The sequence below is a fragment of the Necator americanus genome, chromosome X (genome assembly GCF_031761385.1).
Source record: "Necator americanus strain Aroian chromosome X, whole genome shotgun sequence".
In the NCBI taxonomy this organism is placed as follows: Eukaryota; Metazoa; Nematoda; class Chromadorea; order Rhabditida; family Ancylostomatidae; genus Necator; species Necator americanus.
The window spans coordinates 13,393,668-13,418,827 of NC_087376.1; the positions used below are offsets into that span (position 1 = coordinate 13,393,668).

The 25,160-nt window shown below is 43.1% G+C and overlaps 11 protein-coding genes across 11 annotated transcripts in view; 6 read left to right on the forward strand and 5 right to left on the reverse strand.

Annotated features, from left to right (window-relative positions):
* The window catches only part of RB195_022872 (uncharacterized protein), a gene marked incomplete at both ends in the record, with an annotated part of 64,471 nt that extends 58,960 nt beyond the window's left edge, over nt 1–5,511 (reverse strand). The window contains 3 exons of the mRNA XM_064210112.1: nt 1,724–1,807; nt 4,580–4,654; nt 5,467–5,511. Of these exons, the coding sequence (XP_064065993.1) occupies nt 1,724–1,807; nt 4,580–4,654; nt 5,467–5,511 (204 nt within the window). The remainder of the gene's footprint in view (nt 1–1,723; nt 1,808–4,579; nt 4,655–5,466) is intronic.
* A 3,660-nt stretch (nt 5,512–9,171) lies between these two features.
* On the forward strand, nt 9,172–12,356 carry RB195_022874 (uncharacterized protein; the record flags this gene model as incomplete). The annotated part of the gene is made up of 5 exons (XM_064210114.1): nt 9,172–9,217; nt 9,284–9,341; nt 9,464–9,636; nt 9,835–10,018; nt 12,056–12,356. The coding sequence occupies 5 exons, from the start codon at nt 9,172–9,174 to the stop codon at nt 12,354–12,356; spliced, it is 762 nt and encodes a 253-aa protein (XP_064065995.1).
* On the forward strand, nt 12,063–12,356 carry RB195_022875 (uncharacterized protein; the record flags this gene model as incomplete). Its single annotated transcript, XM_064210115.1, has 1 exon — nt 12,063–12,356. One exon carries the CDS (start codon nt 12,063–12,065, stop codon nt 12,354–12,356), a length of 294 nt encoding a protein of 97 aa, XP_064065996.1.
* A 146-nt stretch (nt 12,357–12,502) lies between these two features.
* On the forward strand, nt 12,503–12,964 carry RB195_022876 (uncharacterized protein; the record flags this gene model as incomplete). The annotated part of the gene is made up of 1 exon (XM_064210116.1): nt 12,503–12,964. One exon carries the CDS (start codon nt 12,503–12,505, stop codon nt 12,962–12,964), a length of 462 nt encoding a protein of 153 aa, XP_064065997.1.
* Nucleotides 12,965–13,311: 347 nt separating this feature from the next.
* On the forward strand, nt 13,312–14,024 carry RB195_022877 (uncharacterized protein; the record flags this gene model as incomplete). Its single annotated transcript, XM_064210117.1, has 2 exons — nt 13,312–13,423; nt 13,501–14,024. The coding sequence occupies 2 exons, from the start codon at nt 13,312–13,314 to the stop codon at nt 14,022–14,024; spliced, it is 636 nt and encodes a 211-aa protein (XP_064065998.1).
* Nucleotides 13,590–14,024, forward strand: RB195_022878 (uncharacterized protein; the record flags this gene model as incomplete). The annotated part of the gene is made up of 1 exon (XM_064210118.1): nt 13,590–14,024. The coding sequence occupies one exon, from the start codon at nt 13,590–13,592 to the stop codon at nt 14,022–14,024; it is 435 nt and encodes a 144-aa protein (XP_064065999.1).
* A 4,968-nt stretch (nt 14,025–18,992) lies between these two features.
* Nucleotides 18,993–19,274, forward strand: RB195_022879 (uncharacterized protein; the record flags this gene model as incomplete). Its single annotated transcript, XM_064210119.1, has 1 exon — nt 18,993–19,274. One exon carries the CDS (start codon nt 18,993–18,995, stop codon nt 19,272–19,274), a length of 282 nt encoding a protein of 93 aa, XP_064066000.1.
* A 1,987-nt stretch (nt 19,275–21,261) lies between these two features.
* On the reverse strand, nt 21,262–23,028 carry RB195_022880 (uncharacterized protein; the record flags this gene model as incomplete). The annotated part of the gene is made up of 1 exon (XM_064210120.1): nt 21,262–23,028. One exon carries the CDS (start codon nt 23,026–23,028, stop codon nt 21,262–21,264), a length of 1,767 nt encoding a protein of 588 aa, XP_064066001.1.
* Nucleotides 23,029–23,037: 9 nt separating this feature from the next.
* Nucleotides 23,038–23,358, reverse strand: RB195_022881 (uncharacterized protein; the record flags this gene model as incomplete). The annotated part of the gene is made up of 1 exon (XM_064210121.1): nt 23,038–23,358. One exon carries the CDS (start codon nt 23,356–23,358, stop codon nt 23,038–23,040), a length of 321 nt encoding a protein of 106 aa, XP_064066002.1.
* Nucleotides 23,359–23,434: 76 nt separating this feature from the next.
* RB195_022882 (uncharacterized protein) lies at nt 23,435–23,833 on the reverse strand (the record flags this gene model as incomplete). Its single annotated transcript, XM_064210122.1, has 1 exon — nt 23,435–23,833. The coding sequence occupies one exon, from the start codon at nt 23,831–23,833 to the stop codon at nt 23,435–23,437; it is 399 nt and encodes a 132-aa protein (XP_064066004.1).
* RB195_022883 (uncharacterized protein) lies at nt 23,435–25,081 on the reverse strand (the record flags this gene model as incomplete). Its single annotated transcript, XM_064210123.1, has 3 exons — nt 23,435–23,931; nt 24,075–24,225; nt 24,956–25,081. The coding sequence occupies 3 exons, from the start codon at nt 25,079–25,081 to the stop codon at nt 23,435–23,437; spliced, it is 774 nt and encodes a 257-aa protein (XP_064066003.1).
* Between the last annotated feature and the right edge of the window lie 79 nt (nt 25,082–25,160).

The window sequence follows — 25,160 nt, forward strand, 5'->3', positions numbered from 1 at the left end:
ACGCTGTTAATCTTCATCTTTATAAATTTGTAGAGTTGTAATAAATCATTAGTGCAAGTTATAAGGCTATTCATGAGCTGGATCGCTGAGCTGTGTGGGTAAGGAAACAGCAGTGCAATGGTCTGCTGTTATCATTAAAGGCATCACCCCACGAATCTGAGGTGGTGCAGATTTCAGGTGGAGTATTCGTATACAGGATGGGAGACTATGGAGAGGGGGGTGATTTCGTCCATTTCTTCCTAATTGCCGTAAAAAACGGCCCGGAAGATACGGCTTCATTCGTTTTGGCGCACCATTTTGTACAAGAGGTTCGATTGGAGCGCGCCAGTCTTGTGCGGCACCGCATCTTCCGAGCTGTTTTTTACGGCAATTAGGAAGAAATGGACGGAATCACCTTCCTCTCCGTAGTCTCCCATCCCGTATACGAATACTCCACCTGAAATCTTCACCACCTCAGATTCGTGGGGTGATGCCTTTAAAGGCAGCAAACCACGAATCTGGAGTGGGTCGGATTTCAGGTGGAGTATCCGTATACAACTTCGTAGATTATGGAGAGGAGGGTGGCTCCGCTTATCTCTCCCTGCATCACTGCAAACAGCCGCCTCTAGAATGCTGTCTTATACGACGCCATCTATTGCAACGCTCCACCCCTTGCGCCGTCTCCGCATTCAGGGGCCGGCTGCTTTCAGTGATTCAGGGAGAGATGAACGGAACCACCCAGGTCTCCAAAACCTACAACCGCGTATACGGATACTCCACATGAAATTCGTACCACCCCAGATTCGTGGTATGCTGCCTTTAACTAACTGCTGCGTAGCGCAATTACCGATAATAGTTGCAAACCGCTTCCCTTAAAGGCATCACCCCATAAATCTGGGGTGGACGGAGTCGTAGATTATGGAGAGAGGGGTGACTCCGTCCATTTCTTTCTAATTGCCGCAAAAAACGGCCCGGAAGATATGACTTCAAGCGTTTCGGCGCGCTACCTTCTACAACGAGTTCGATTGGAGCGCACCAGCCTTGTGCACGCGCCGCATCTTTCGGGCCGTTTTTTTCGGCAATTAGAAAGAAATGGACAGAATCACCCTCCTCTCCATAATCTACGACCCCGTACAGGAACTCTCCACCTGAAACCCGCGCACCACCTCAGATTTGTGGGGTGATGCCTTTAATGTGGCCTTAGGAGCAAAACATACGATAGAACTAAAGAAATATGGCATTACTGAAAACATATAAGCGCTAGTGACGAAGAAACTATGAAAAAGGAACTATGAAAAACAAAAAAAAGTGCAGAAAGTTATCCGCATACAATAGTGAGAGCTGGTGCACGCCTATATCGAGGACGCGTCACGTCATTTTGCTATAAGATGTCTTACGCCGACTTTATAATTCTATGTAAGGGAAATATGTGTTTCTGAAACGAATAAGCAGCTATGCTCTGCTTTTTTTTTTCTTAAGCCGAAATTTTGGATCTCACTTAGAGCTAGAAAACCGTAGAACGAAGGTCTCAAAAACAAAGAGAATTTACAGTCAAAGAGAGATTAAGCCCTCCAGTTCGTGTGTAGCTCCAATGACTTAGAGGGTGGAGTTTTCTGTCTAGGAAATGAATAATTGTATAAGAGAAATGTCCACAACAGAAAACTACTGATCAGGAAGAAGAAGCAATCAAGAGTATATTAACAAAGAAGTAAAGACTGTTGAGGAAATGACGTTGCCAGCTTACCTCCACATCGTTTAAATGCATCAGTTGCTTTAACTCTAATGCTTCTGGAGTCGGTGTGGGCAAGGAATCAATTTCAGCTACGATCTGAACACAGAATTCTGAGCATTATTGATGAGATTTACAAGGAGAGAGAATACCACTGAACTTTAACATCAGGATAGTTTGCGTAACATAACAATAAGAAGCAGATTTACGTCACTGAGTTGTAGTTTATGACTAGACTTTACGACTACGACTGAATTCAAACACGCTCCTATCTAAATTTGCACCCGGCAGCGGGAGGCTCCGCCCCTTGGACCAATGCTAACGGGACAGCGAAATTCAAAATGGTACACCGAGTAACTACTTCCTCTGTTGCATCAGAGGAATATGCTTAGAGAAAGGTAGAAAATGAGTGCATTACGACGTTTCACGTACTCTTACCCCAAGAGAAACGAGGAGAATATCACAATAAACTTTAATTCAAGAAAAAAAGGAAGTATGATATATTGTTTTGAATTATTTTCTTGTCTTGATTATGATTATTTTGTCTTGTTTTTCTGTCCTTTAAAGTTGTATTTTTGTGCTTTTTCTTGGTTTTATGTCTACTTTATTCTTTTTTCTCCTCTGAAAGGCTTATAGTTCTAACTTTCTTTTAAATTCATGCAGCATGTTTTATATGGTACCTTGTACCACTCGTTTACTTCATTCGTGTTTGTTTCATTTTCGTGTGTCTCACTGTCCTTACATCCATTCTTGTTTCTGTTTCTGCTTTTCACTCTTTCTTCTTAAAGTCACTCTCCTTTTTTTTATTCTGTCTTTACTTCCCAGCATGTAATTCCGCTGCTTACTTTGCTCCTAGCTAGCGAATGCGTCCTGCATGATAATCGACACTTAAATCACGTTAATATATGAAAAGAACATCGAAGGTATAGGAACACAATTCAATTCGCACAGAAAAAAGTAGTGGGGGCTCCTCAAGTGAACGTAAAGACTCTTTCCCAGTATCTGGATGATACATCTCCAAAACTGGTGAGATAATGAAAAAAGTAAAGAAGAAAAAAGAAACTCAGCGCGATCCATGAGGAAATCTAGGCGGCGTTTTCAGACTTTACTTGAAGTTTCAACTTGTAAATATTTTCAATCGACTTTGTTTTTGGTGTCTTTGGACTTCCTTTCAATTTTTTTTCTTTGGAAGAGCAGCTTTCTGCTACTATTTAACCGATTTTGGAGACAGAGAGAGAAATCAAACTATCTTCATATTCAAAGTTAGGCCTAGCGCTATTTATAGAAAGCAAACGTGCGATATTTGCCCACGGTGAATGCTTTTCTAAACATTGAATCCTAAAGTTTCACTTGATATCCGTTTTACGCCTGTGCGAAAGTATGACTACTCATTTGTGTCTCCGAATTTTACCAGTTTCCAACCTCGAACCTCTGACAATCAAATCAAAGCTATTGAGGCACTTTGGCACTGGTGATGCTATTACGTAGTGGGAAAAATTGAAAAAAAGTGAAGAACATAACGTCGTTTCTTCTCCTTTTACTAAAGCTAAAACAGTAGCGAGGTTAAAAGCGAGTGTCCAGGTACTGTGCCAGTACTTGATATTATGGGAATCGAATGAAAACGGCAATGAAGTTGATTACATTGGAAGCAGTCCGCCTAAAAACAAATAGAATGAAAATAAAACAAATAAAGTAAAACAGGGATGTAATAGACGAGAAAGAGAATGAAAACTCAAATTAAATAAATGAAAGTAACAAATAAGGAGATCAACATAAGAACAAATGGAACAACGAGAAGAAAACTGAACAGAGAAAGAGCAAAAGATGTCAACTATGCAGTTACTTGAAGTAATCGTCGTTAGCTGCATGATAAGGATCGAAAAACCTAAGCTCCAATTTCATCCCTTACTCGGATTGAAATTCGGAGATCATACTTCCTTTATTTCTTGAATTAAAGGCATCACCCCACCAATCTGAGGTGGTACGGATTTCAGGTGGAGTATTCGTATACGGGATCGTAGATTATGAAGAGAAGGATGATTCCGTCCATTTCCTCCTAATTGCCGTAAAAAAACGGCCCGGAAGATACGGCTTCGAGCGTTCCGGCGCGCTATTTTTTACAACGAGTTCGATTGGAGCACCCCAGCCCTGTGCACGCACAACATGTCCCATGCCGTTTTTTACGGCAATTAGGAAGAAATGGACGGAATTACCCCCTCTCCGTAATCTACTATGCCGTATACGAATACTCCGCCTGAAATCCGTACCACCTCAGATTCGTGGAGTGATGCCTTTAAAGATGATTGTGATATTCTCCTCGTTTCTTTTGAGGTAAGAGTACGTGAACATCGTAAGGCACTCATTTTCTACCTTTCTCTCACTTTATTCCTCTGATACAACAGAAGTAGTTACTCGGTGTACCATTTTGAATTTCGCGGCGCGTTAGCATTGGTCCAAGGGGCGAAGCCTCCCGCAGCCGGGTGTATGTTTAGATACGAGTTTCAAACACTAACTGTAAATGCATCTATCAAGATTCCAATCTTTATCTTCAAAACAATATTTCCAAAATTCTTCTAGGCACATCCGCTGAGTAAAAGTACGGGACAATTAATCAGACGGGATAAGTGTTAGTTGTAGAGTAGTGCGGAAAGAATACACTGATCGCAGCGGACAGGGAGCGCCTTCGTCATCCTTCTCAAGAAAACTAAATTGTGACATGAGAAAACCAGACCGTCAACACAAAGGCGTACGAAAAATCTTCGACAAACAAAGCAGGAAAAGTGGTACTTGGACAAACAGCTGCAGAAAATCTTGCATGTATGATTGAAGAGATGGGACTGGAACGAAATGAAAAACAAAACTCGAACTCACATCGCGATAAAGTGCACACGCTTCTTGTTCAGAGAGAACAGGCTGGCAACGTAGTTGCGAAATCCGATCATACAACTAGAAAATAGCAAATAGAATACGTTCCAATTTACGATTGCCAGCAAACCTGCCTAATGTAGATCTCGTTGCAAGCTTATAATTCAGTATAGAGTCCCCCAAACAATTAGGTTCTATCGGGACTCATACGCTGTAACAGACAGCAACTGATAGCAACTGACGGTGACAAAACATCAACTTGCCACTGAGGATACAGAAATAAAATAAGAATGTGGAACATTACCCCACTCTGGAGGTTTCTCTTTACCCGCTAACCACTTCAAAAATTATTAAAAGTGAGGTAGCTTTGATTTCAGAATTCTGTGAATCTTTGGACCTGCTATATTTAGTTCATATTAATACAACTTATGCTGCTGTAATGAGAACATGGTGAATTCGATATTCCTTTCAAACAGAAGAAAAATGTGAATGTCCCATACCAATGCCCAAGTGGTCGTAAGGCGGGGGCTGCTCGTCCTGTGCAGAAACGATCTGGACGTTTTCTGCACACTCGTTATCCTTGTTGCAGTCACATGAATGTTCTGCAGTACTAGGAATGGGGTTCCGTGGGGAATCACGACAGCAAAAACCACGATCACTCGCAGCGCCGATGCACAATACACAGATGGTAAAAGTCAAGAATGATCCAATGAGAAGTGCTAGAAGACTGTGGTGAAACAACGTCGAGTCCATGGGCCAAAAAGACACCATCTGGCTTATCTAGAGGCGGGACTACACCTCGATGTTGCAGATACGCTTTAGTGGAAAATAAACAGTTCCATCCAAACTTCGCTAATTCTAACACTGTTTGAGAGTCACCCCAACAAACTCACCTGTTGAGGGACGGTGACTTTAGCGACCTGCGAGTTGTGCGCCATGCTGCGCGCACACTGCCAGCATTGATTTGGGCGCCGACTCGACGCCGCCCACTCCATCCGGTCAATCGATATTCATCGTAATTGCGCCCATTAACTGCTTCAATACTTAATGTGCACTACGTTGAGTTTAGCGGAAATCCGCTGGACATGTGCGCAAGTTTTTCGCTCGTAATCTGACCCTTCATCGCACTGCCTACCTAGGATCTAATTCTAGTGGATTCTCTCTGTTAAGTCTTTCATTCCAGTTGGTATAACCCTGAAGTTAAGTCTTGTATGATGTTTGTATCTGCATTTCTTTCTGAAAATATCGGGTTTACTGGGAATGTGACCAATATAAGAGCAAAAAGTGAGGTGCTCAGTAGAAAGTTCGTGCGTGAGATGCTACACAAATGTCCAGACCTTGTAGCAGTCACAAGAGTTAAGAACGAAACCTAACTACGTCATGGGGCAGTCTCAGCGATTAGAACTCAGTAGAGCGCAATGCTCAGTGCGGTCTTACGATGCGAATGAAGGCAAGTGTGTACAAGTCCAAGTACACTGCGTGTTAGGAAGAAGCCTTGCCTAGTAAGCCACTGAAATTCACATGTAATAAGTAATTGTATTCCCACAAATTGTTTCCCACCAGGTACAGTTTCTGAAATATCTAGAGATCATGGAAGAGGATCGTCGCTCAGGCCTGCTTCATTTCCATAATGGCTGCTGCCAACTTCCAACCTGTTCGTGATTTCGCTGCGATTACTACTTGGCGGGGCGGGTGTAGTGTAGCGGCTAGAGGTTCCGCTTCCTGCACGATCGATTGGAGGTTCGAATCGGACCTAGTGCTCACCAAGCCTTTCTTCCCTCCGGGGTCGATAAATTGGTATCAGACTTGTCTGGGAAGATAAAAACACTGACTTGACACATCGGCTAGCCACCGCAAGTCATTGTATGAGCCAGTTACACGTTCTTGAACCTCAAATGATTCTAAATTGAAGTGAACGTGGGGCGCATCCCAAGCGGATTGATTAACGCCAGGAACTTTATCCTTTATCCTTACTACTTGGCGAAGGTTGCATCGAAGTCGAAGGAACAGCGTGGCGAATGCCCGCTGATCGTGAATTGCTGTGGAAGGAGCGGCCTTGCCCCAACGTGGAAGTCCCTTTAAAATCGCCAAGCAAGCGAATGTGAACAACCTTCATAGAGGTTAACCTAACTAGAGTTAACCTCTATGAAGGACCAAATTGCGAGTACAAATCGAAAATGTGTAGATTAAAGTTGTTTCATGCATGCTTGGCGATCGCACATTGCTATGGAATCCATCTGTTTTTTGTAAGTAATACATGGTATGACTTAGCTATTTACTTCTGGTAAGCTTGTTTGGTAAAGATAAAGCAGTAGTAGTTCCAGCTCTGTCTTCCTTTTTCTTAGTAGCTTTAACTTACATGTTTTTGCGCCTTTGGGCATTCGCTATAACAGTACCGTTCGATCCTGTCGCGTCAGAGTCCCCCCAACTACATTTTACATCAGAACGGTACCAAAAACAAAAAATCACGGCACAGTATCAAACAAACCGGCAGGAAAAACCGCAGTAACAGGACAATAGAACTGGCAGATTTTTCCTCCTAGCACGTGCAACGAAAAAAGGAGTGAACTGAATAAGATCGTCTCAAAAAAGATAATAGTGCTGCGGACACGGCTCAAAAAAATATCCAATGTGTATAGTGAAAGAGTGAAAACCGACCGGGCAAGAAGTTCCCCCTAAGATTTTTATGACGATATTTTGAAGTCAATATTGGAATAAAATTCACGTCATACAACGAGAGAAAAGCTCAACACGGCACGATCACAATAAATCATCAACACAATAAATGTATGAAAAACCTAACAATTGCCCGTGTCATGATGTTGAGTAATGATGATGTCAACACTGTTCCTTATCTGAACCCATCCGGATTTTCGAGCATGCCTCGATCATGCTTCTGCGGAACAATTAGCGATGGTTTGAGGAAGAAATTTGCCCTCGTGTTGCTACTTAAATAATTGACTATGCTCACCTGCTTCTAAATATCATACACTGCATAATCAGCCACGTTATGATTCACGAGCTGCTAAATTGTTCTGATGAATCAGACTCACCTTTTGAAATTTTTGATGTGAGGTTATCTCAAATTTGCAACTGTACCAGAAGCAAGAGAAATCATCAAAGTAAGAGAGGAAGGTAAGTCCCAAGCTTTTTTTATAGCCTAATTTATTTCCGGACAAATGGACCCTCTGTATCTCTGACCTCTTATATGAAAAGAGCCAATTTGATACAATTTTTAGACTTCCTGAAGGTAAAGTCTAGACAAAACTCGCTCCCGTCGTCTTTTTACAAAACAACACAAAATGATATATACTTCTAACTACATTCTTTTTAATTTATTCAGTAATTTCGACAACTTACCATTCTTCTTTACACGTCTCTTTATAAGAGTGTAGTTCTTTGCACCTCTACGGCCAGATGAATATCTAAGGCGGTTATTTGCGTCTCCATGAACGACTGGAGCGCGACCTTATCGAGGTACGTTTGCGTATCCAATGGCATATCCACTGGGCATGTAACTTCTCGGAGGCATTCGCGGAGATTCTGCCGGGACTTTCTTTACCGTTTCCTCAGACTCTCGGTACTTCATTGTGGGGATTACCATTCTTCAACCGCTGCTCACCTTCAACGAATGCACGCTGTCTGCTAGGTTTGTGTTCGTCTCAGAGTAGTGCAAAAAGGTAACGTGTGTTCTCGTTGAACATTAGAGCGCGTAGGGCTTTATAGTTCTCGCAATGAAGTTTCCAAATCCGGAGAATCCGAACGATGCGATGGCTGAAGCTGACGAGGACCGGAAAACAACACCACTTGACTATAATTACACACAACTGTTTAGACTTGATATTTACCATTTAAAGGCTGCGTATCACGATTTTGACGTGGTGCGGAATCCACAACGAAAGCGTACAGTTCGTTAAAACTGCGAGAAAGACTGCGCCTTTTTTGCGACGATTTCAATTGCAACGCGCCAATCCGCGCTGCATCCAAGTTCAAGCGGTCAAGGATCGATGATGCTTTCTCACCAGATTATTCAAGTGAGACAAATGAACAGACTGCTGAGGGGACCAGAGTGTGTACACAGAGGCACGCCCTAACGTGCCTGGTAGGAACTAAAGCGATTCCTATGCCATTTTTTTAATTAGGTTAGTGAAAGATGAGCGGAACTACATTGAGCTCCGCAATCTAATATTCGAATTCTATGCTTTCACTGTGGGTTCCGTATCACGTCGAAATTGTGATTACGCTGCCCTTAAGACTAATTCTATGTATGAAGCATTTTGAAATGTACACTACAGGGTACGGTCTAAGCAGTGATACCATATTCTGGTAATGTGATCCTAATATAGATCCTATATGTAAAAAGTGTTCATTCATGTCATGTTCTTATCGAAGACAGAACGCATAGAACTACTTAGCACTTACCTCTTGACACTAATTCTCCTCATCTGGTATTTTGAAGCTACCTATACACGTTAACACTTCTTTAGCATCACCAACTTCTCTATCTCTTCTGCTTTCCTTTTTTGATTAAAAAAAAACTAACAAATTTGTAATCTAACTTTTGGCACTTTGTAACATCAGCATATATCAGCACAGGAATGATGTCATTGATCATTCGCTTCCGAACTTGTTCTCCTCAGATGTGTAAGTAAAAGTATCTAGAAATCATGTTGTTAGACCCAGTGCTGGAATCGAAATAATTGTTTCCAGATATTTTGGGAACACCAATCGAAGCAAATCTATCTAACGGCAGGAACCGAAAGCAGAGGTTTGTGCTGTTGAGAAGCACGTCGAAAGATTCAACAATCATGCACTACTTTGTTTGAGCAAAACCAAGATTGTTATTCATCTTTATTCTGGCTCACGTTTTGACGTCATCACCTTCTTCAGAGCCTGGAAAATCAAAGACACATGTAATCTATCCCTTCAAACGCCTCATCACACCACAAGATATGACTTAGCAAAGAGACTGCTCAAAGATAAAGTCAGAGAAGCAGATTACAATAGCGATCACCTTGATAGCCGACTTTGCGAGACAACGAACAGCGTCGCATGTCCGAGTGGTAGGCAAGGGGACTGCGTGGTATCGGGAATTATCTATCTGACCATCTGTCAGCTATGTGGGGTTGACTACGTTGGCGAAACAGGAAGAGCACTATGTACGCGGGTCAGGGAGCATGTAGATAGGCTTGTAAAATCAAAATCGTCGACATGTAAAATCAAAATCACTCGGACATGCGACGCTGTTCGCTGTTCTTTAGGTGGTCAACGCAGACAGTGTCATGGAAACACCCATTTCAACATAGCAGTCACGATCTTGGCACACGAATACGACGTTCTGGAGCAGAAAACAAGTGGAAACGTTCTACATAAAAGCCAAAAGTGCAACTATGAAGGAATAATGCATCGCTGTGACCAACGAGCTGGAGCCGTATCAAGAGCTATGTGGGTTTTGACCTATGGGGTCAGATGCAAGGGGCATCGTTATTGGTTACTATTAGCGGCGCAACTCAAACAGGCGGTAGTCTGCTAATATCGCGGTTTAACGGCTATCAAGGTGAGCGCTATTGTGGTCTGCTTCTCTGACGTTGTCTTTGAGCAACTGCTATTAGCTAAGTTTTATCTTGTGCTGTGATGAGGCGTTTGAGGGGACAAATTAAATATGTTTGGTAAGACCTGTTCCGCGGATTCCTCGGAATTGGTTCATGTAACGGTGTCAGAAAGCGATAAATTGAGGGAGACGTGTTCCAAATGGGGTCGCGTATACAAGTCTGATTGCTACCTGCACGTGGTGGCCCTGCTTTAACTAAACGCAGTTAGGCGTTCGAGTGTGCGCATTGGGAATGTATGAGTTATAAGACCTGCACTGTTATATGGCGAAAGATTCCGATACAATGCAAAAAGCATGCTTTTACGATGTGCTGGACTGTCGTCCAGCACATCGTAAAAGCCCACAATCTGGAAGGTCAACTGCCTGAAGGGATGAAATCTTTGGCAACAACCATTCGTTTCGTCACGCTGAAGTGCCGAACACTATCGGGTGGACCCCAACAAACCGTCCTGTCTAGGCTTCTGCGATATCCCTCTGCGCCGTTTGCTGCACTGCGGGAAATATGCATGGGAGATCGGCCAGTCATCAACATCAAAAATTACGCCATATTCTGCTGCGATGCTGATGAGGGGGGACGGTAAAGAGGGTCCCGGCGGATTCTCCGCGAATGCCTCCGAGACATAACGTGCCCAGTGGGTATGCCGGCGGATACGCGAACATATCTCGACGAGGTCACGCTCCAGTCGCTCATGAAGACGCAAACAACCGCCATAGATGTCCTTCCTACCACAGAGACGCAGAAAACTGCGCAGTTACAAGGAAATATGTAAAGAAGAGTGGTGTGAGCTGTCGAAATGACCGAATAAGTCAAAAAATTATAGCGTTAGATAGAAGTACATGGGATTTTGTATGGTGTTCTAATAAAGAAAGGCAGTGAGTTTGTCTTCATATCACCTTCAGAAAGTCTAGAAATCTTACCAAATTTGAACTCTTTTTCTTCCTGTGAATTCTCGGAAGTCAGAGATACAGAAGGTCCCTCTGTCCAGAAATAAGTTAGACTACAAAAAAGCTTGGGAGTTACATGATAACGTTAATTCTCATTACTTTTGAGTTACTTTTGAGAGCTGGGATGTTCCGTTTTAACGAAAATTTTTATGCACGTAATTTAAAGCTATTAAATACATCCTTACCTCAAACTTCTCGTGAGGATTTCTCTTGCTTCTGGTACGATTACTAAATTGAGGTCACCTCACGTTACAAAATTGCAGTGAATGTGTCTGATTCTCCAGAACAATTCAACAGATAGTGAATTATATCCTAGCCAGTGACGCAGCGTATGATTGGCGGTAGGTAAGCAGAGTCAGTTATTTAGGTGCCAACGAAAGTGAATCTCTTTAGAGACACGCACCATCGCTGGTTGCCCTGACGAGACATGGTCAGGGCATGCTGGAAATTCTGCCGGGACCCTCCTTGCACGCACCTGCTGATGAGGGGTGCTGTGTCCTTGCTTGAGTTGTAAAGATGGCTTACTGTTCCGCGTACTTGCTCACTAACTAAACCAAAATCAGGCAACTGTGCCGAACATTGCTACGTACATTGAGCTGGTGAATAAGAACCTCTCAACACATGGAAATAACATACAATGGCAATAACACAATATGCACAACTACATGAACTAACATAGTTAACATCTGTACGGCTCCAACAAAAAGAAAGTAATTGGCTGCGCGATAGCTGTGACGAACGATTACAGCAACCTGGTGGAGGGATTTGGCTCAACGTCGTCTAGATGCGCGTTCGTATGACTGCGGGATCGCAGAGGGCGTAAACTCCGGATCGTAAGTGCCCACGCACCTACGGAAATCGCTGAGTACAACAGTACGGACGCCTTCTACGACGAAATCAATGTGTTGATGTCTAAAAATATCCAGCCGGCAGATGGTCATTGTTGGAATCGATGCAAATGCGAAGATAGGACTTGAACAGCAATCCGATGTGCACCGAGATATTATCCAGCGAGAGCGCACATTGGACAACGGTGACCGTCTGGTGGACTTATGTGAACAGACGAGCCTCATCGTCACTTCCACGTTTAATAGGAATTATCGACGCTATCAGCTCACGCGGCAAGGTTTAACGCTTTTAACGCCTGAAGAGCAGCGCAAGCTCTCGTCAGGCGTTAAAAGAGCGTTAAAAGATGAGGACTCAAACTTCAGCTCAACTACATTCTGAAGAGGAACATTCCTCCGTCGGATATCCGAAAATCCAGAGCTCTTTGGGACTTCGCTTTCGACTCTGACCACCGTCCAGTTCTTTTCAGCCTTAAGATACGGGCCCGCTAGAGGAACCAAGGAGTACGTCCTCAACCGAGAATCGACATGGCAGGTCTGAAAGACGAAGAATGCAGAACGAATTTCCGCCAACGTGTGTCTATTCATGTTGGAGTACGAACCAGGAAGAAGCTTTGCGATGCGGATTTCTTTACGAAGTGCATCAAGGAGGCTGCAAACGAAACAGTTCCGGTTCAGATGCTGCAGAAGAAGTTTGCCTTTGCATCTGCGGAGACAAGATCCACATACAATTCTGTATGTGCCGCCCGCAGCATTGGTGACTCCAACCAGGAAAAGCGTCTTAGAAGGAAGCTGCGTCGTCAACTGCAACAAGACCGCGATAACGAGTGGACGTCAAGAGCGATGGAGTTTGAAGAGGCGTGGAAGGACAAGAATCCGCGGAAAGGCTATGTTTCATTAAAGCAGTATGGCCGCAAGATGAAAAGATGTTCACCAGTCCTCAACACTGCCAATGGAAAGGCTGTCGGTGAAGCAACCCTTCTAATTTGAAAGGATCACTTCAAGACCTTGCTGAACTGGCAAGCGCCGTCAGCTCCTGAACTCGAGCACGCTCATAGGAAGAAATATGCGGTTAACGAAGAACCACCGACCGAGTGGGAGGTTCTGGTCCATATCCAAAAGATGAAAAATGGAAAATCTGGTGGAGACGATGCGATTAGCCCACAAATACTGAAATATCTTCCTCCGTAAATGATAAATGTATAATGACAAAGATCATCCGTTCAATGTGGATAGACGAAAAGATACCTATCTTGCGAAGACTCGCTATCATAATTCCTCTTTACAAGAAGTTATCCGTCACGGACCCTAGAAATTACCGAGGAATGCTGCGTGTTATGTACAAGGTACTGAAGCTGATTTTCCTGGACCGACTTATTAAACATCGTGAAGAAACAACGCGCGACAGCAAGTTGGCTTTCGTCGTGGCCGATCTACGATTGACCAGGTGTTCATCGTCAGAAGAGTGATCGAAATCTGGCAGCGGTAATCGAAGCCAGAGCAATTAGCCTTTCTTTACTTTGAAGACCTTTTCGACTCTCCTGATCGAGGCCGTCTTCTCAACCCGCTTCGCCACGAGGGAGTCCCAGGAAAGTTCGTTCGCTTGCTTGATAACATGAATCAACGAACAACTGCTGCAGTTCGAACAACCGCCCGGATATACAACACCATTCGAGGTGGAAACTGGAGTAAGACAAGGAACAATGGCAAGGTCCTTAATGTTCAATTTCGCTATCGACGACAACATGTGAAGGACAGTCGATCACTGAACATCATAAAGAAGTGTCCTGCTGATATCGTCTTAGCACCATCAAGTTGCCTCTTGACTGATCTCGAGTACGCCGACGATGTTATTATATTCACGAAAAGCACTACGAAACTTCAACATGTTCTCAGTCTTGTATCGAAATTGGCTGCAGCCTATGGATTACGTGTACGCCCTGGTAAATGCAAGCAGATGTGGATCTCTACGAGACGTCAAGCGGGAATCAGGGTGGACGGACAACCGATAGAACTCGTCGATAAATTCTGTTACCTGGCTGTATACTGAAGAACAACGGCAGCTACGAGAGATATGTTTAGCAAAGATGCGCTAAGGCCATTTCTGCATTCAGCTTCTTGACGAAATGCCTGTGTTCCACCCCAATTACTAACAAAGTCAAGCTGCGAATCCATTTTTCTGATATTCGCCCTATCACGATGTACGGATCAGAGACAGCACCGTCGACGGTGATGGAGAGGCTAGATTCCCGCGGAAAGGAAGTTTCTTAAACGTCTGTTTGACTACTTCTGGGCTAGTGTAGGTCACAATGAAGATTTTTACACGCAAATGTGGTGTGGTGTACCGACAGATGATGTGGAAGGTATCAACATCTTGCACCGCCATCGAAAGTGTATACAGAAAATCGTCTTCGCCTCTTTGATCATTTATTAAGGAGACCAGTAGATCGCATTCTTTAACGAATTTTGAGGAGTTTGTCGGGTTCAAGAAGAAGCCACCTCGAGAAAACGGAAGTTCTGAACTGGAGTGGTGAAAGAGGACTTGAGGGGAGTCGGAGGAAGTCGAGTGTTCCAACTGGTGATACATCTCTCAGTATTGCCCACGTTCGACTGTCCTTGATTCTTGACATGTTCAATACGTAGCTTTTTTTATTGGTTTGCTTGAGCCGTGGATAAGATTGTTATTGATTTATTGTTAATGCTAGCATTTCGGCGTTTTCGCCTTCGTCAGAGCCTTGAAAAATCAAAGCCACTAGTGATTTGTTTTCTCAAGCGTCTTATCACCCTACAGAAAGCATCCTAATGGTAGGTAAACTCAAACAGCAACACATTGGCAAATGCTTACCTCATTTGTTGGTGACGCAACAGACCACAACGTACGATGACTACGAATCACAAGTGTTTTTATAGGGACCTCATGGCCCGCCCAGTAGATCAATACCCGCACAGATTTTGATATGGGGCTAGTTCCTTTGTGATCGCAATGCACTCATTCTTCCTGTTCATTTTTGGACTTTTGTCGGCGATCCAAATTGCCTCTGGTGGTCTGCGTGCAATAATTTCGGACTTGAACGATAAATAACCTCAACCTCTATTTCGGAGTTTTGATGGTTTACTCTAAGGTGTGCTTCAAGCGGGGTGGACAGTTTAGATTTTGCGAGTCCATCTAAATTCTTCTTGTGCCGAACAAACAGTGGGCGTCCCGTTTCCCGTTTGAGGTAACCATTAGCCAATGTGTTGCTGTTTGAGTTAACCCACCGTTTGGATGCTTTCTGTAGGGTGATAAGGCGCTTGAGAAAATAAATCACTAATGACTCTGATAAAAACACTGACTTGATCATCGGGTAGCCCCTGCAAGCCATTGTATAGACTAATACGCGTTCCCACACCTCAACGATTACGAATTCCAGTAAAACGCGCTGGCGCATCCTAAGTGGATTGATATTACTTCAATGTCCTGATTTTTTCAGGCTCTAGCAAAGGCGAGAAGGCCGAAACGTCAGCTGTTAATAAAAATCAATACCAATCTTGGCCACAAATAAAAAAAAATAGATAGAACCTATTCCAAAGGGTTTCGCGGCATCGGTTCATGTAACGGCGCCTGAACGCGATAAAATTTGCATTTTGTTGTTATATTACTGATAACTGTGACAGGACACAGGCAACGAGTGCTCTTGCCACAGTCATCTAAACATGCTGAGATCAGTGTTACTGTCAGTGGTTCAAGAGAAGTTGCGTGCACGACATAACCTTAATTAGTTATTGGCCGTAGGCCCCGTTAATGTGCCCACTTTTTGCACTTAACTGCGGGAAACGGTGTAGAAGTTCGCTGAAGTTTTCCACGAAAGCTTCCAAATCATCACGTATTCGGTGGATACGTAATGTCTCGGAGGGTTCCGCGGAAGCGCAAGACGCAGAGAACTACACAATTACAGGGGAATATAAAAAGAAGAACGGTAAAGACTGTTGAAATTATTGAATCAATCAAAAACAATCTACCTAATAATACACGGCAATTAGTGTTTTGATCTACTAAGAAAGGAAAGAGGCGAAATTGTCTAGACATAAAAGAAATAATGTCACTTGCGTCTCATTCCACTTGGGATGCGCTAACGCGTTTTACTGGAATTCGAAATCGTTGGGGTTTTGGAGTGCGTCTTGGCCTATACAATGACTTGCAGGGGCCGTCAAGTCAGTGTTCTTATCCCCCCCCCAAATAGGTCTGGTACCATTTTGTTGACCCCGGAGGGATGAAAGTGTTGGGTATGCATTGGGGGGGGGGGTGGTGGTTTCGAACTATCGACCGTATAGGTATTTGTCTAGATATTACATTCAGGAAGTCAAGAAATCTTATAAAATAAACTCTTCTCTGCAAGAAGTCGGAGATATAGGTCTCTTTTGTAAGCACGTATTTTATATTCATACTAAAGCTTCCTATTACTTTCTTCTGTTCATAATTGTTCACCTGTGTCACAACTACCAACAGTATTCGAACGGTTACGAATGTGAGATAAAATTACATCACAATACTTCATCTCAAAATTTCCATAAAAAAACACCAGAAAATAATCTGGTTTTCAAAACAATTCACTAACTTCTGAATTATATCCTACCAAAAAAAATAAAATTAACTAAACCAACTAATTAAAATTATAATTATATCCTAGATGCAACGTAAATTCAAAGGTGGGTATAGCAGGGTCAAAAGGACATTAAGCAAGATGAAGCATGAACCAAGGGAAGACACCATACAACGAACACGTCTCGCACAATCTCATCGCCTTCTGGCACCGTCACATGAACCGATCCCCTGGAAATAGTTGGAACAGAATTCACTAAATCTTATCCATTACTCTCACTGTCACATGGACCGATCGTCTAGAACTCGCTGAAACAGGATTCATCGAATCTTATTCATTACTGGCTCCGTTACATGAACCAATCCTCTGGAAAGAGTTGGAACAGTGTTCACCAAATCTCTTCCGTTACTCGATTCCTCACATGAACCAATCCTCTGGAACCCGTTGGAACAGGATAGATCAAATCTTGCTCGCTACTGGCACCGTCAACTGAATCGATCCCGTGGAAGTAGCTGCAACAGGGTCCACCAGATCTTATACATTACTGGCGCCGTCACATGAACCAATCCTCTGGAACCCGCTGGAACAGGATTCACCAAATATAACCTATTTCTCTCACCGTCACATGAACCAATCTTCTGGGACCTGTTGGAACAGGATTCACCAAATCTTATTCGCTGCTGGCACCGTCAACTGAATCGGTCCCCTGGAAGCAGCTGCAACAGGGTCCACCAGATCTTATCCATCACTGGCACCGTCACATGAACCGATCCTCTCATTCATTCATTCATTCATTCATTCATTCATTCATACATACATACATACATACATACATACATACATACATACATACATACATACATACATACATACATACATACATACATACATACATACATACATACATACATACATACATACATACATACATACATACATACATACATACATACATACATACATACATACATACATACATACATACATACATACATACATACATACATACATACATACATACATACATACATACATACATACATACATACATACATACATACATACATACATACATACATACATACATACATACATACATACATACATACATACATACATACATACATACATACATACATACATACATACATACATACATACATACATACATACATACATACATACATACATACATACATACATACATACATACATACATACATACATACATACATACATACATACATACATACATACATACATACATACATACATACATACATACATACATACATACATACATACATACATACATACATACATACATACATACATACATACATACATACATACATACATACATACATACATACATACATACATACATACATACATACATACATACATACATACATACATACATACATACATACATACATACATACATACATACATACATACATACATACATACATACATACATACATACATACATACATACATACATACATACATACATACATACATACATACATACATACATACATACATACATACATACATACATACATACATACATACATACATACATACATACATACATACATACATACATACATACATACATACATACATACATACATACATACATACATACATACATACATACATACATACATACATACATACATACATACATACATACATACATACATACATACATACATACATACATACATACATACATACATACATACATACATACATACATACATACATACATACATACATACATACATACATACATACATACATACATACATACATACATACATACATACATACATACATACATACATACATACATACATACATACATACATACATACATACATACATACATACATACATACATACATACATACATACATACATACATACATACATACATACATACATACATACATACATACATACATACATACATACATACATACATACATACATACATACATACATACATACATACATACATACATACATACATACATACATACATACATACATACATACATACATACATACATACATACATACATACATACATACATACATACATACATACATACATACATACATACATACATACATACATACATACATACATACATACATACATACATACATACATACATACATACATACATACATACATACATACATACATACATACATACATACATACATACATACATACATACATACATACATACATACATACATACATACATACATACATACATACATACATACATACATACATACATACATACATACATACATACATACATACATACATACATTTCATTCGTTACTTTTTGGGCCTTTCTTTTCAAATTTTATTTTCATTTTAGATTTCATCTGGTTCATGAGTGATTATGTTGAAGCGAACCGAAAGGGGTGGAGTGGTTTTCAGGAGGATCGTGTTCCAACCACAGGCTCGACTCTGTCTCCAAATGATTAGCAATCATCACAATGATAGCGCGGCATTCCCCCCACAACCTCAGCAATATGAACACCTTCGTCCGCACGTCGTCTGCGGGGACACTTTCGACAAGATGGTTTGCGCACCTCACAAAATGAAGACAATTGCTGTGAATGCTGCTGCTAAGTTCGCCTGTGTTATGGGCGACCTCGAAGAAATAAACTCTCAACGCTGACATATGCTACGTTGCACCCATCAGCTTGACGATCAATAACAACGGGTACGTAAGGTTGACCGAACCATCACGTGGTGGTCAGCCGCGTCGCAAGTATCGAGGGCAACGCGTGACAGACACGGCCTGGGACGTTCGCGGTCAGTCGATATTGCCAAGCTTTGCGTGCTGTTCGCGTTGCGAATGAGGACGCTCTGTTTCGTTGTTGCTCTTCCTTAAATAGTCGGTTTCTTACTCTCTAGCAGTCCTGGTCCCATTCAAAAAGAGAGTGAGTGGCTGGGGTCTTTTGTTGTTCCCCTGTAACGGACGTAGTAAAACAATGTCATTTTTCTGTTCTCCAGGGAAGCGATCCGTCAATCCTTACCCTTAGGTCTGCACACAAAGTAGGAAAACATGTGTGAGTAGCGATGAATTCGGAGTTAGAAGCCCCCTTTCACTTTAAGTGGATTCTTCGTGAAGTAAAACATTTTTTCCGCGTTATTGTTATGTGGTCAGTGATTCATGTTCTACGATTTCGATTCTGTTCTGTGATTCTTTTAGTGCAGAAGAAGCAGAGTGGGAATTGCTAAGCTTATTTGTTGGTTCAGAATCCGAATTCCAATTAGTTCGTAGTCCCTCAGTTTTCTGTGAAAGAAGCGAACAAGGCGTGCAGTGCAAACTCGTCGATTATTCATTCCTTTCTTTTCATAAAAAAAAATGAATAAAAATACTAGTAGATTAAAGGTCAAGAGTTCCAGCAAACCATCCCGCTAGAAGACGTCGCGGTTTCATCTGCCGATTCTGTTGTGAGGTGAAGTCGCCACAACAGAGCAGTTTTCTGCTTCTTGGAGTCTTTTCTTCAGCCTTTTTCGTTCAACTGGTGAGCTTGTCTTGACGGTAATATTCATCAGTCATCTTTAACCACGCTACTGTTGTCTTTAGAAGGGTTTCAGTGTTTCTTATCGGTACCCGTCCTTTGTTGACTTCTTAGACTTTGCAGCAATGGACTGTGTGTTAGTCACTAAGTCAAATCACGTCCTTATGTATTATCATGTATTTATGTGGTTCAGTGAGCTTACTTTACACTTTATAACTGCGGATTTTCTTTTTAGTTCTGAAGAAATGCAATTATTGAATACATTTCATGGACCAGCAACTAAAACAGCAGGAGATTTTGGTTTTTTTTTTAAATTCATTCTGATCCATCTTCACAGTTATTTCGCAGAAATAGGTTGTCTGAGCTGCATCTAGCATTGGCCACCTGGTCATTTCTTGTTTATGCAAAAGTCCTCAAGTAAAAGCAGGAAGAAACAGAATTAAGGTGTTTTCTTATTTTAAATAATGTTTATTTTAAATAATTTTAAATAAATAATAGCAGTTTATTCCTCAAGGAGCGTGGAGCATTCTAGTTCATCACAAAACGGATGCTTTGCACCCATCACATTGCTTTGAGAAGTAATTCTAGAAAAAATCAAATAAACAGCTTTCCGAACCTGTACGACAGGCGGAATCCATGTTGCAACCCTCGTTGTCTCTCCTCCGCAAATTGATCTTTCTTATGCTGTTCATCCGTCTGAATTCTGGATTTGAAGATGTTTCACGGCTTCACTGTAATATAGAAACTATTAACATCGAAAATTAGCAAGCACTTGTTCCCAAACGGTACCGTTAAAGCAGCGCAAGAACTCTGGTTAGAGTAGGATCGGTAGTTGCGGAGTGGCATTCAGAGAATAGTGGCGCATGCTGTAACATTCTTCACCTGTTGTGTTATGTCCAAGAAATATCTGTTAGCATCTGGCTTTTCGCCTAGTCACCTCACATAGTGGCTGCGCGAAAATGGAATATTGCGGATATTCACGTTTCGCTTACTACCTGATTTTGGGGGGGGGGGGGGGGAGATATCAGAGCTAATTGGGTGTAGCCGACAGAACAAGCTAAGACATGTTAACACAAAACAATTGACATTTCAAAGTTACTTACTTACTTACTTAGATACTTAGATGGCCCGTCTTCACTGGACGTGCGGGCCGCAGCATCTCTTCCACTCGTTTCGTTCCCTCGCCATTGTCATCCAAGATGTTCTCAAGCTTCGTGAGTGACGTTGACGAGGTCCTTGAGCCGTATCCAGCTGAGCTCTCAGCTGGTTCATCCGTGCAGCGAACACGTCACCCCATCTCGTTGGCGGTCTCCCTCTGGGGCGTTTAGCGTCCCTTGGGATCCACTCTAGCGTTCTTTTAGTCCATCTATCGTCGATTCTTCTCATGATGTGACCGGCCCATCTATGTTTTGCTTTCGATACATATTCCACTGGGTCGCGAAGACGGGACATTCCCCTTAAGTCGGAGCTACGAAGACCAGCAAGGTGTTGTGTACGCCGGTTAGACTTCAGGAGACATCTCTCAAGGGCTCTGTGGGTAGTAAGTAGCTTCCTAGACGTGGTAGCGGTGTCTGCCCACGTCTCCACTGCGTAACAGAGCGATGGAAGGACTGTCGAGTCGAACAGATGGGCACGAAGATCTTGGTCCGTTAGTTGGTCCGTAGCTTCCCTGACGGCTGCGAATGCTGGCCATGCTGCTCTCATTCTTCTATTCAGTTCTTCCTTCAAGTCGTTTTCCGCGTTCATAGAACGTCCAAGGTATACGTATGACGGAGTTTCCACGATTTGGGAGCCTTCAAGTTGTACTTCTCCGTCCTCGCAGTGGGCGTTCTTCATGAACTGTGTCTTCTTTCTGTTTATTCGCAGTCCTATTCTCTTCCCTGCTTCGTTCAATTCGTTGAACATCGTTTCTGCTTCATTGATACTGCTCGAAAAGAGAACGATGTCGTCCGCGAAACGAAGGTTCGAAAGAAATCTTCCATCAACATGTATGCCCCTTTCTTCCCAGGATAGTGGTTTCATTATCCATTGCAATGCAGCCGTGAACAGCTTCGGCGATATAGTATCGCCTTGTCGTACCCCCTTTCCAATGGGTATGGTGAGAGGGCGGTGGAAAAGCTGTATCCTACTCGTGCATCGTTCGTAGCAATTGGCTAATGTCCTCACATACGACGCGTCCACACCTTGATCGACCAGCGCTGACAGTATTGCATTCGTTTCTACGCTGTCAAAGGCTTTCTCATAGTCGACTAAGGTTAGAACAAGGGGCAGGCGGTATTCCCGGCAAACCTCTATGACCCTCGACACGGTCTGGATATGGTCCAAGCAGCTGAACCCCTGGCGGAATCCAACTTGTTCTTGAGGCTGAGCTTCATCCAGCGTCCTAGATATGCGTGTGAGGATGATCTTGGTGAATACTTTGTATAACACGCTGAGCAAGCATATCGGACGGTAGTTCCGAAAGTCCTCTCGGTCACCTTTCTTATGGATAAGAACGGTTCGCGAGGTCTTCCACTGGTCTGGGATCCTTTCTTTCTGAAGGTAGGATGTCATGTGCGCTGCTAAGATTACATGAAGCGGATGGCCACCAGCCCGAAGAAAGTCTGCTGATATAAAATCAGGTCCGGGGGCTGTGCCAGGTTTCATGCTCTTGATAGCGACTCGCACTTCCGAAGGGAAAATCCGTGGTGGAGCTTCATCAGTGGGGATGATCGAGCTTGACACAGGAGTTGATGAACGGAAAAGCTTCGAGTAGAACCTCTCCGTAATGATTTCCATTTCACGACGGGAAGAAGTGCGAGTCCCGTCTTCGCTCAGCAAGGCTGCTAGCGGAATATTATACTCGCCGAGATCCCTGCGGCACTTCTTTAGACTCGTTCTTTGTGCTGCTTCCAGAATCATCTTCTGCCTCTATTTCGAAAGATCCTGCTGCAACGCTTTTCTGCAGCTAATGTTTGCTACTAACCGCTCAGTGTGCGATGAATTTGGATCAAGCCTCAAAGTCCTTCTTCTCTCCAACAATTCCTTGGTGGTCTTCGAAATTCGATCCAAGTTTGTCATGCGTGGCTTCGAGGCACGCTCAACACATGCTCGTAATCTTCTGAGCAGCATCTCGTAGTCCACGTTAGGGTCCTCGACGTGCCAGTCGCCTTGGGACCAGGAGTCCTCGAGTACGCAATCGTCGTAGACTTCTTTTCTCCTTCGTTGCCGATAGCAGATGTTCTTTTCCATCGTGTGGCTAGGTCTTATTTTCGCACGAAGGAGACGGTGATCAGAACCACTACAAAAGAATGGTACTACCGAAACGTCACGTAGACACCACCTCGAGGCGATTGCCATTTTCATTCCGGTCCCCTAGTCCAAATCTTCCAATCCTGTATTCCTCTTCTGTGGCCTTTCCTAGTTTTGCGTTGAAGTCTCCGACAACGAATCTGTAGAAGGACTTCTCGTTGCGGATTACTTCCTCCAGCTCCTCGTAAAACGCGTCCAATTCGGATTCATCAGCTGCTGATGTTGGTGAGTAGCAGTTGGTGATACTGATGGATTTTTGGCGCAGAGGGCGGGGACGAAGAATAGCCAGACGAGGTGACAGGATCTCGTGAGAATCGACGAGATGGACGACAGATGGGTGCACAACAAAACCAGCACCGCCTACATTTCGCGACGGAACCTTCTCTCCACGAATGACGAGTGTACCGTCATTCATCTGTCGTACGTCGCTCCTTCTGCACTTGGTCTCCTGCAGAGCAATCACGTGAAATTTGATACCCTGTGCAGCTCCGAGAAGGGCATGCAGGTCAGCGTCTGTGGAAACTATTCGTTGTAATGTGGAAACTATGCGTTGTAAGTACACAGTCTGAGACAGTCTCCATGGCGAGTCGTGCGTGTGTCGCCTTGGTCCAGAATCAATGACGTCCTGAGCAACCTGAGATTTGGTCGTCTCTCACCGGTCGCCATACCATCCGACGTCTGAGACGGCAGGGCACAGTGTGCAGGGTACTGAGGCAGTGAATATGCTGGAGTGGCAAAGAGACTTTTCCCCAAACTAAGCAGCCATGCCACGGCGAGCTCAGCTTTCACCACAGGTCGTCGCCCAACCTATATGGATCAGGAAACCACCTTGCGACATTTTGCCAAGACGGTGAATCTTAGCAGTGGTTTACTCTTAGCTAAGCTTCCGATTATTCCGACTTCCGAGAAGTCGGAATATCGGATGTGTCGAACTCCTCAGCTTGGGAGACCCTGCCGGAGGACGAACCTCCGCCGTGCATCGCAGTTCAACCCCCAGTGTCACCTCCACGCCACTATGAGGCGGTAAACCGTTGTGGAGGATTTCAAAGTTTGCACATATAGATATATGAATGCTTCAAAACACGTTGGAACGTAGAAAGGAGGGTCCGAATGCGACAAAGGATTCAGCAATGGTGCAGTGGCGGATCTCATAGAAGAATAGTTAGCTAGTAGTTGTCTCACCACAATCGCTATCAACGGTTACTCATTTCATTGCATTTTAGAGTTCCTAGATCACTGGTCAAGCTTTGTGTCATAGTTTTTCTTAACTTGTCTTAAAGGCAGCGTGGGTTCCGATGTGAAGTTCTCCAATCGTTCTTCTGGGGCCAATTTTGGCGTTGAAATCACCAATCATGCCCTTGTAGAAGGTATGTGTTCTCTGTAGAACTTTTTCGTAGCTTGATGTTGGAGCGCAAACGAGGAAGATTGTCAAAGCTGGTGTTGAACCACATCTTATCCGCTAACGTCCGGTTCGGGTTGTATGTTGTTCGAAAGAGTCGATGTTCGCTGCCATATTCGTGTTGACGAGGACACCAACTCCTCTACTATCGCATGCTCCTAAGAACAGTTCTTCTGCAGTGTCATACACGGCGTTCAGTGGGTGGCGTCGCCTCGTCTCGGTCAGTCCGATGACGTCGTACTTAAACTTCCTGGCTTGCATCATCAGATCTTTAATAGGTGCGTACGATGCAAGCGTTCGGGCGTTGTAAGTACCGATTGTTTACCTTGTCCTTTTCCGTTTC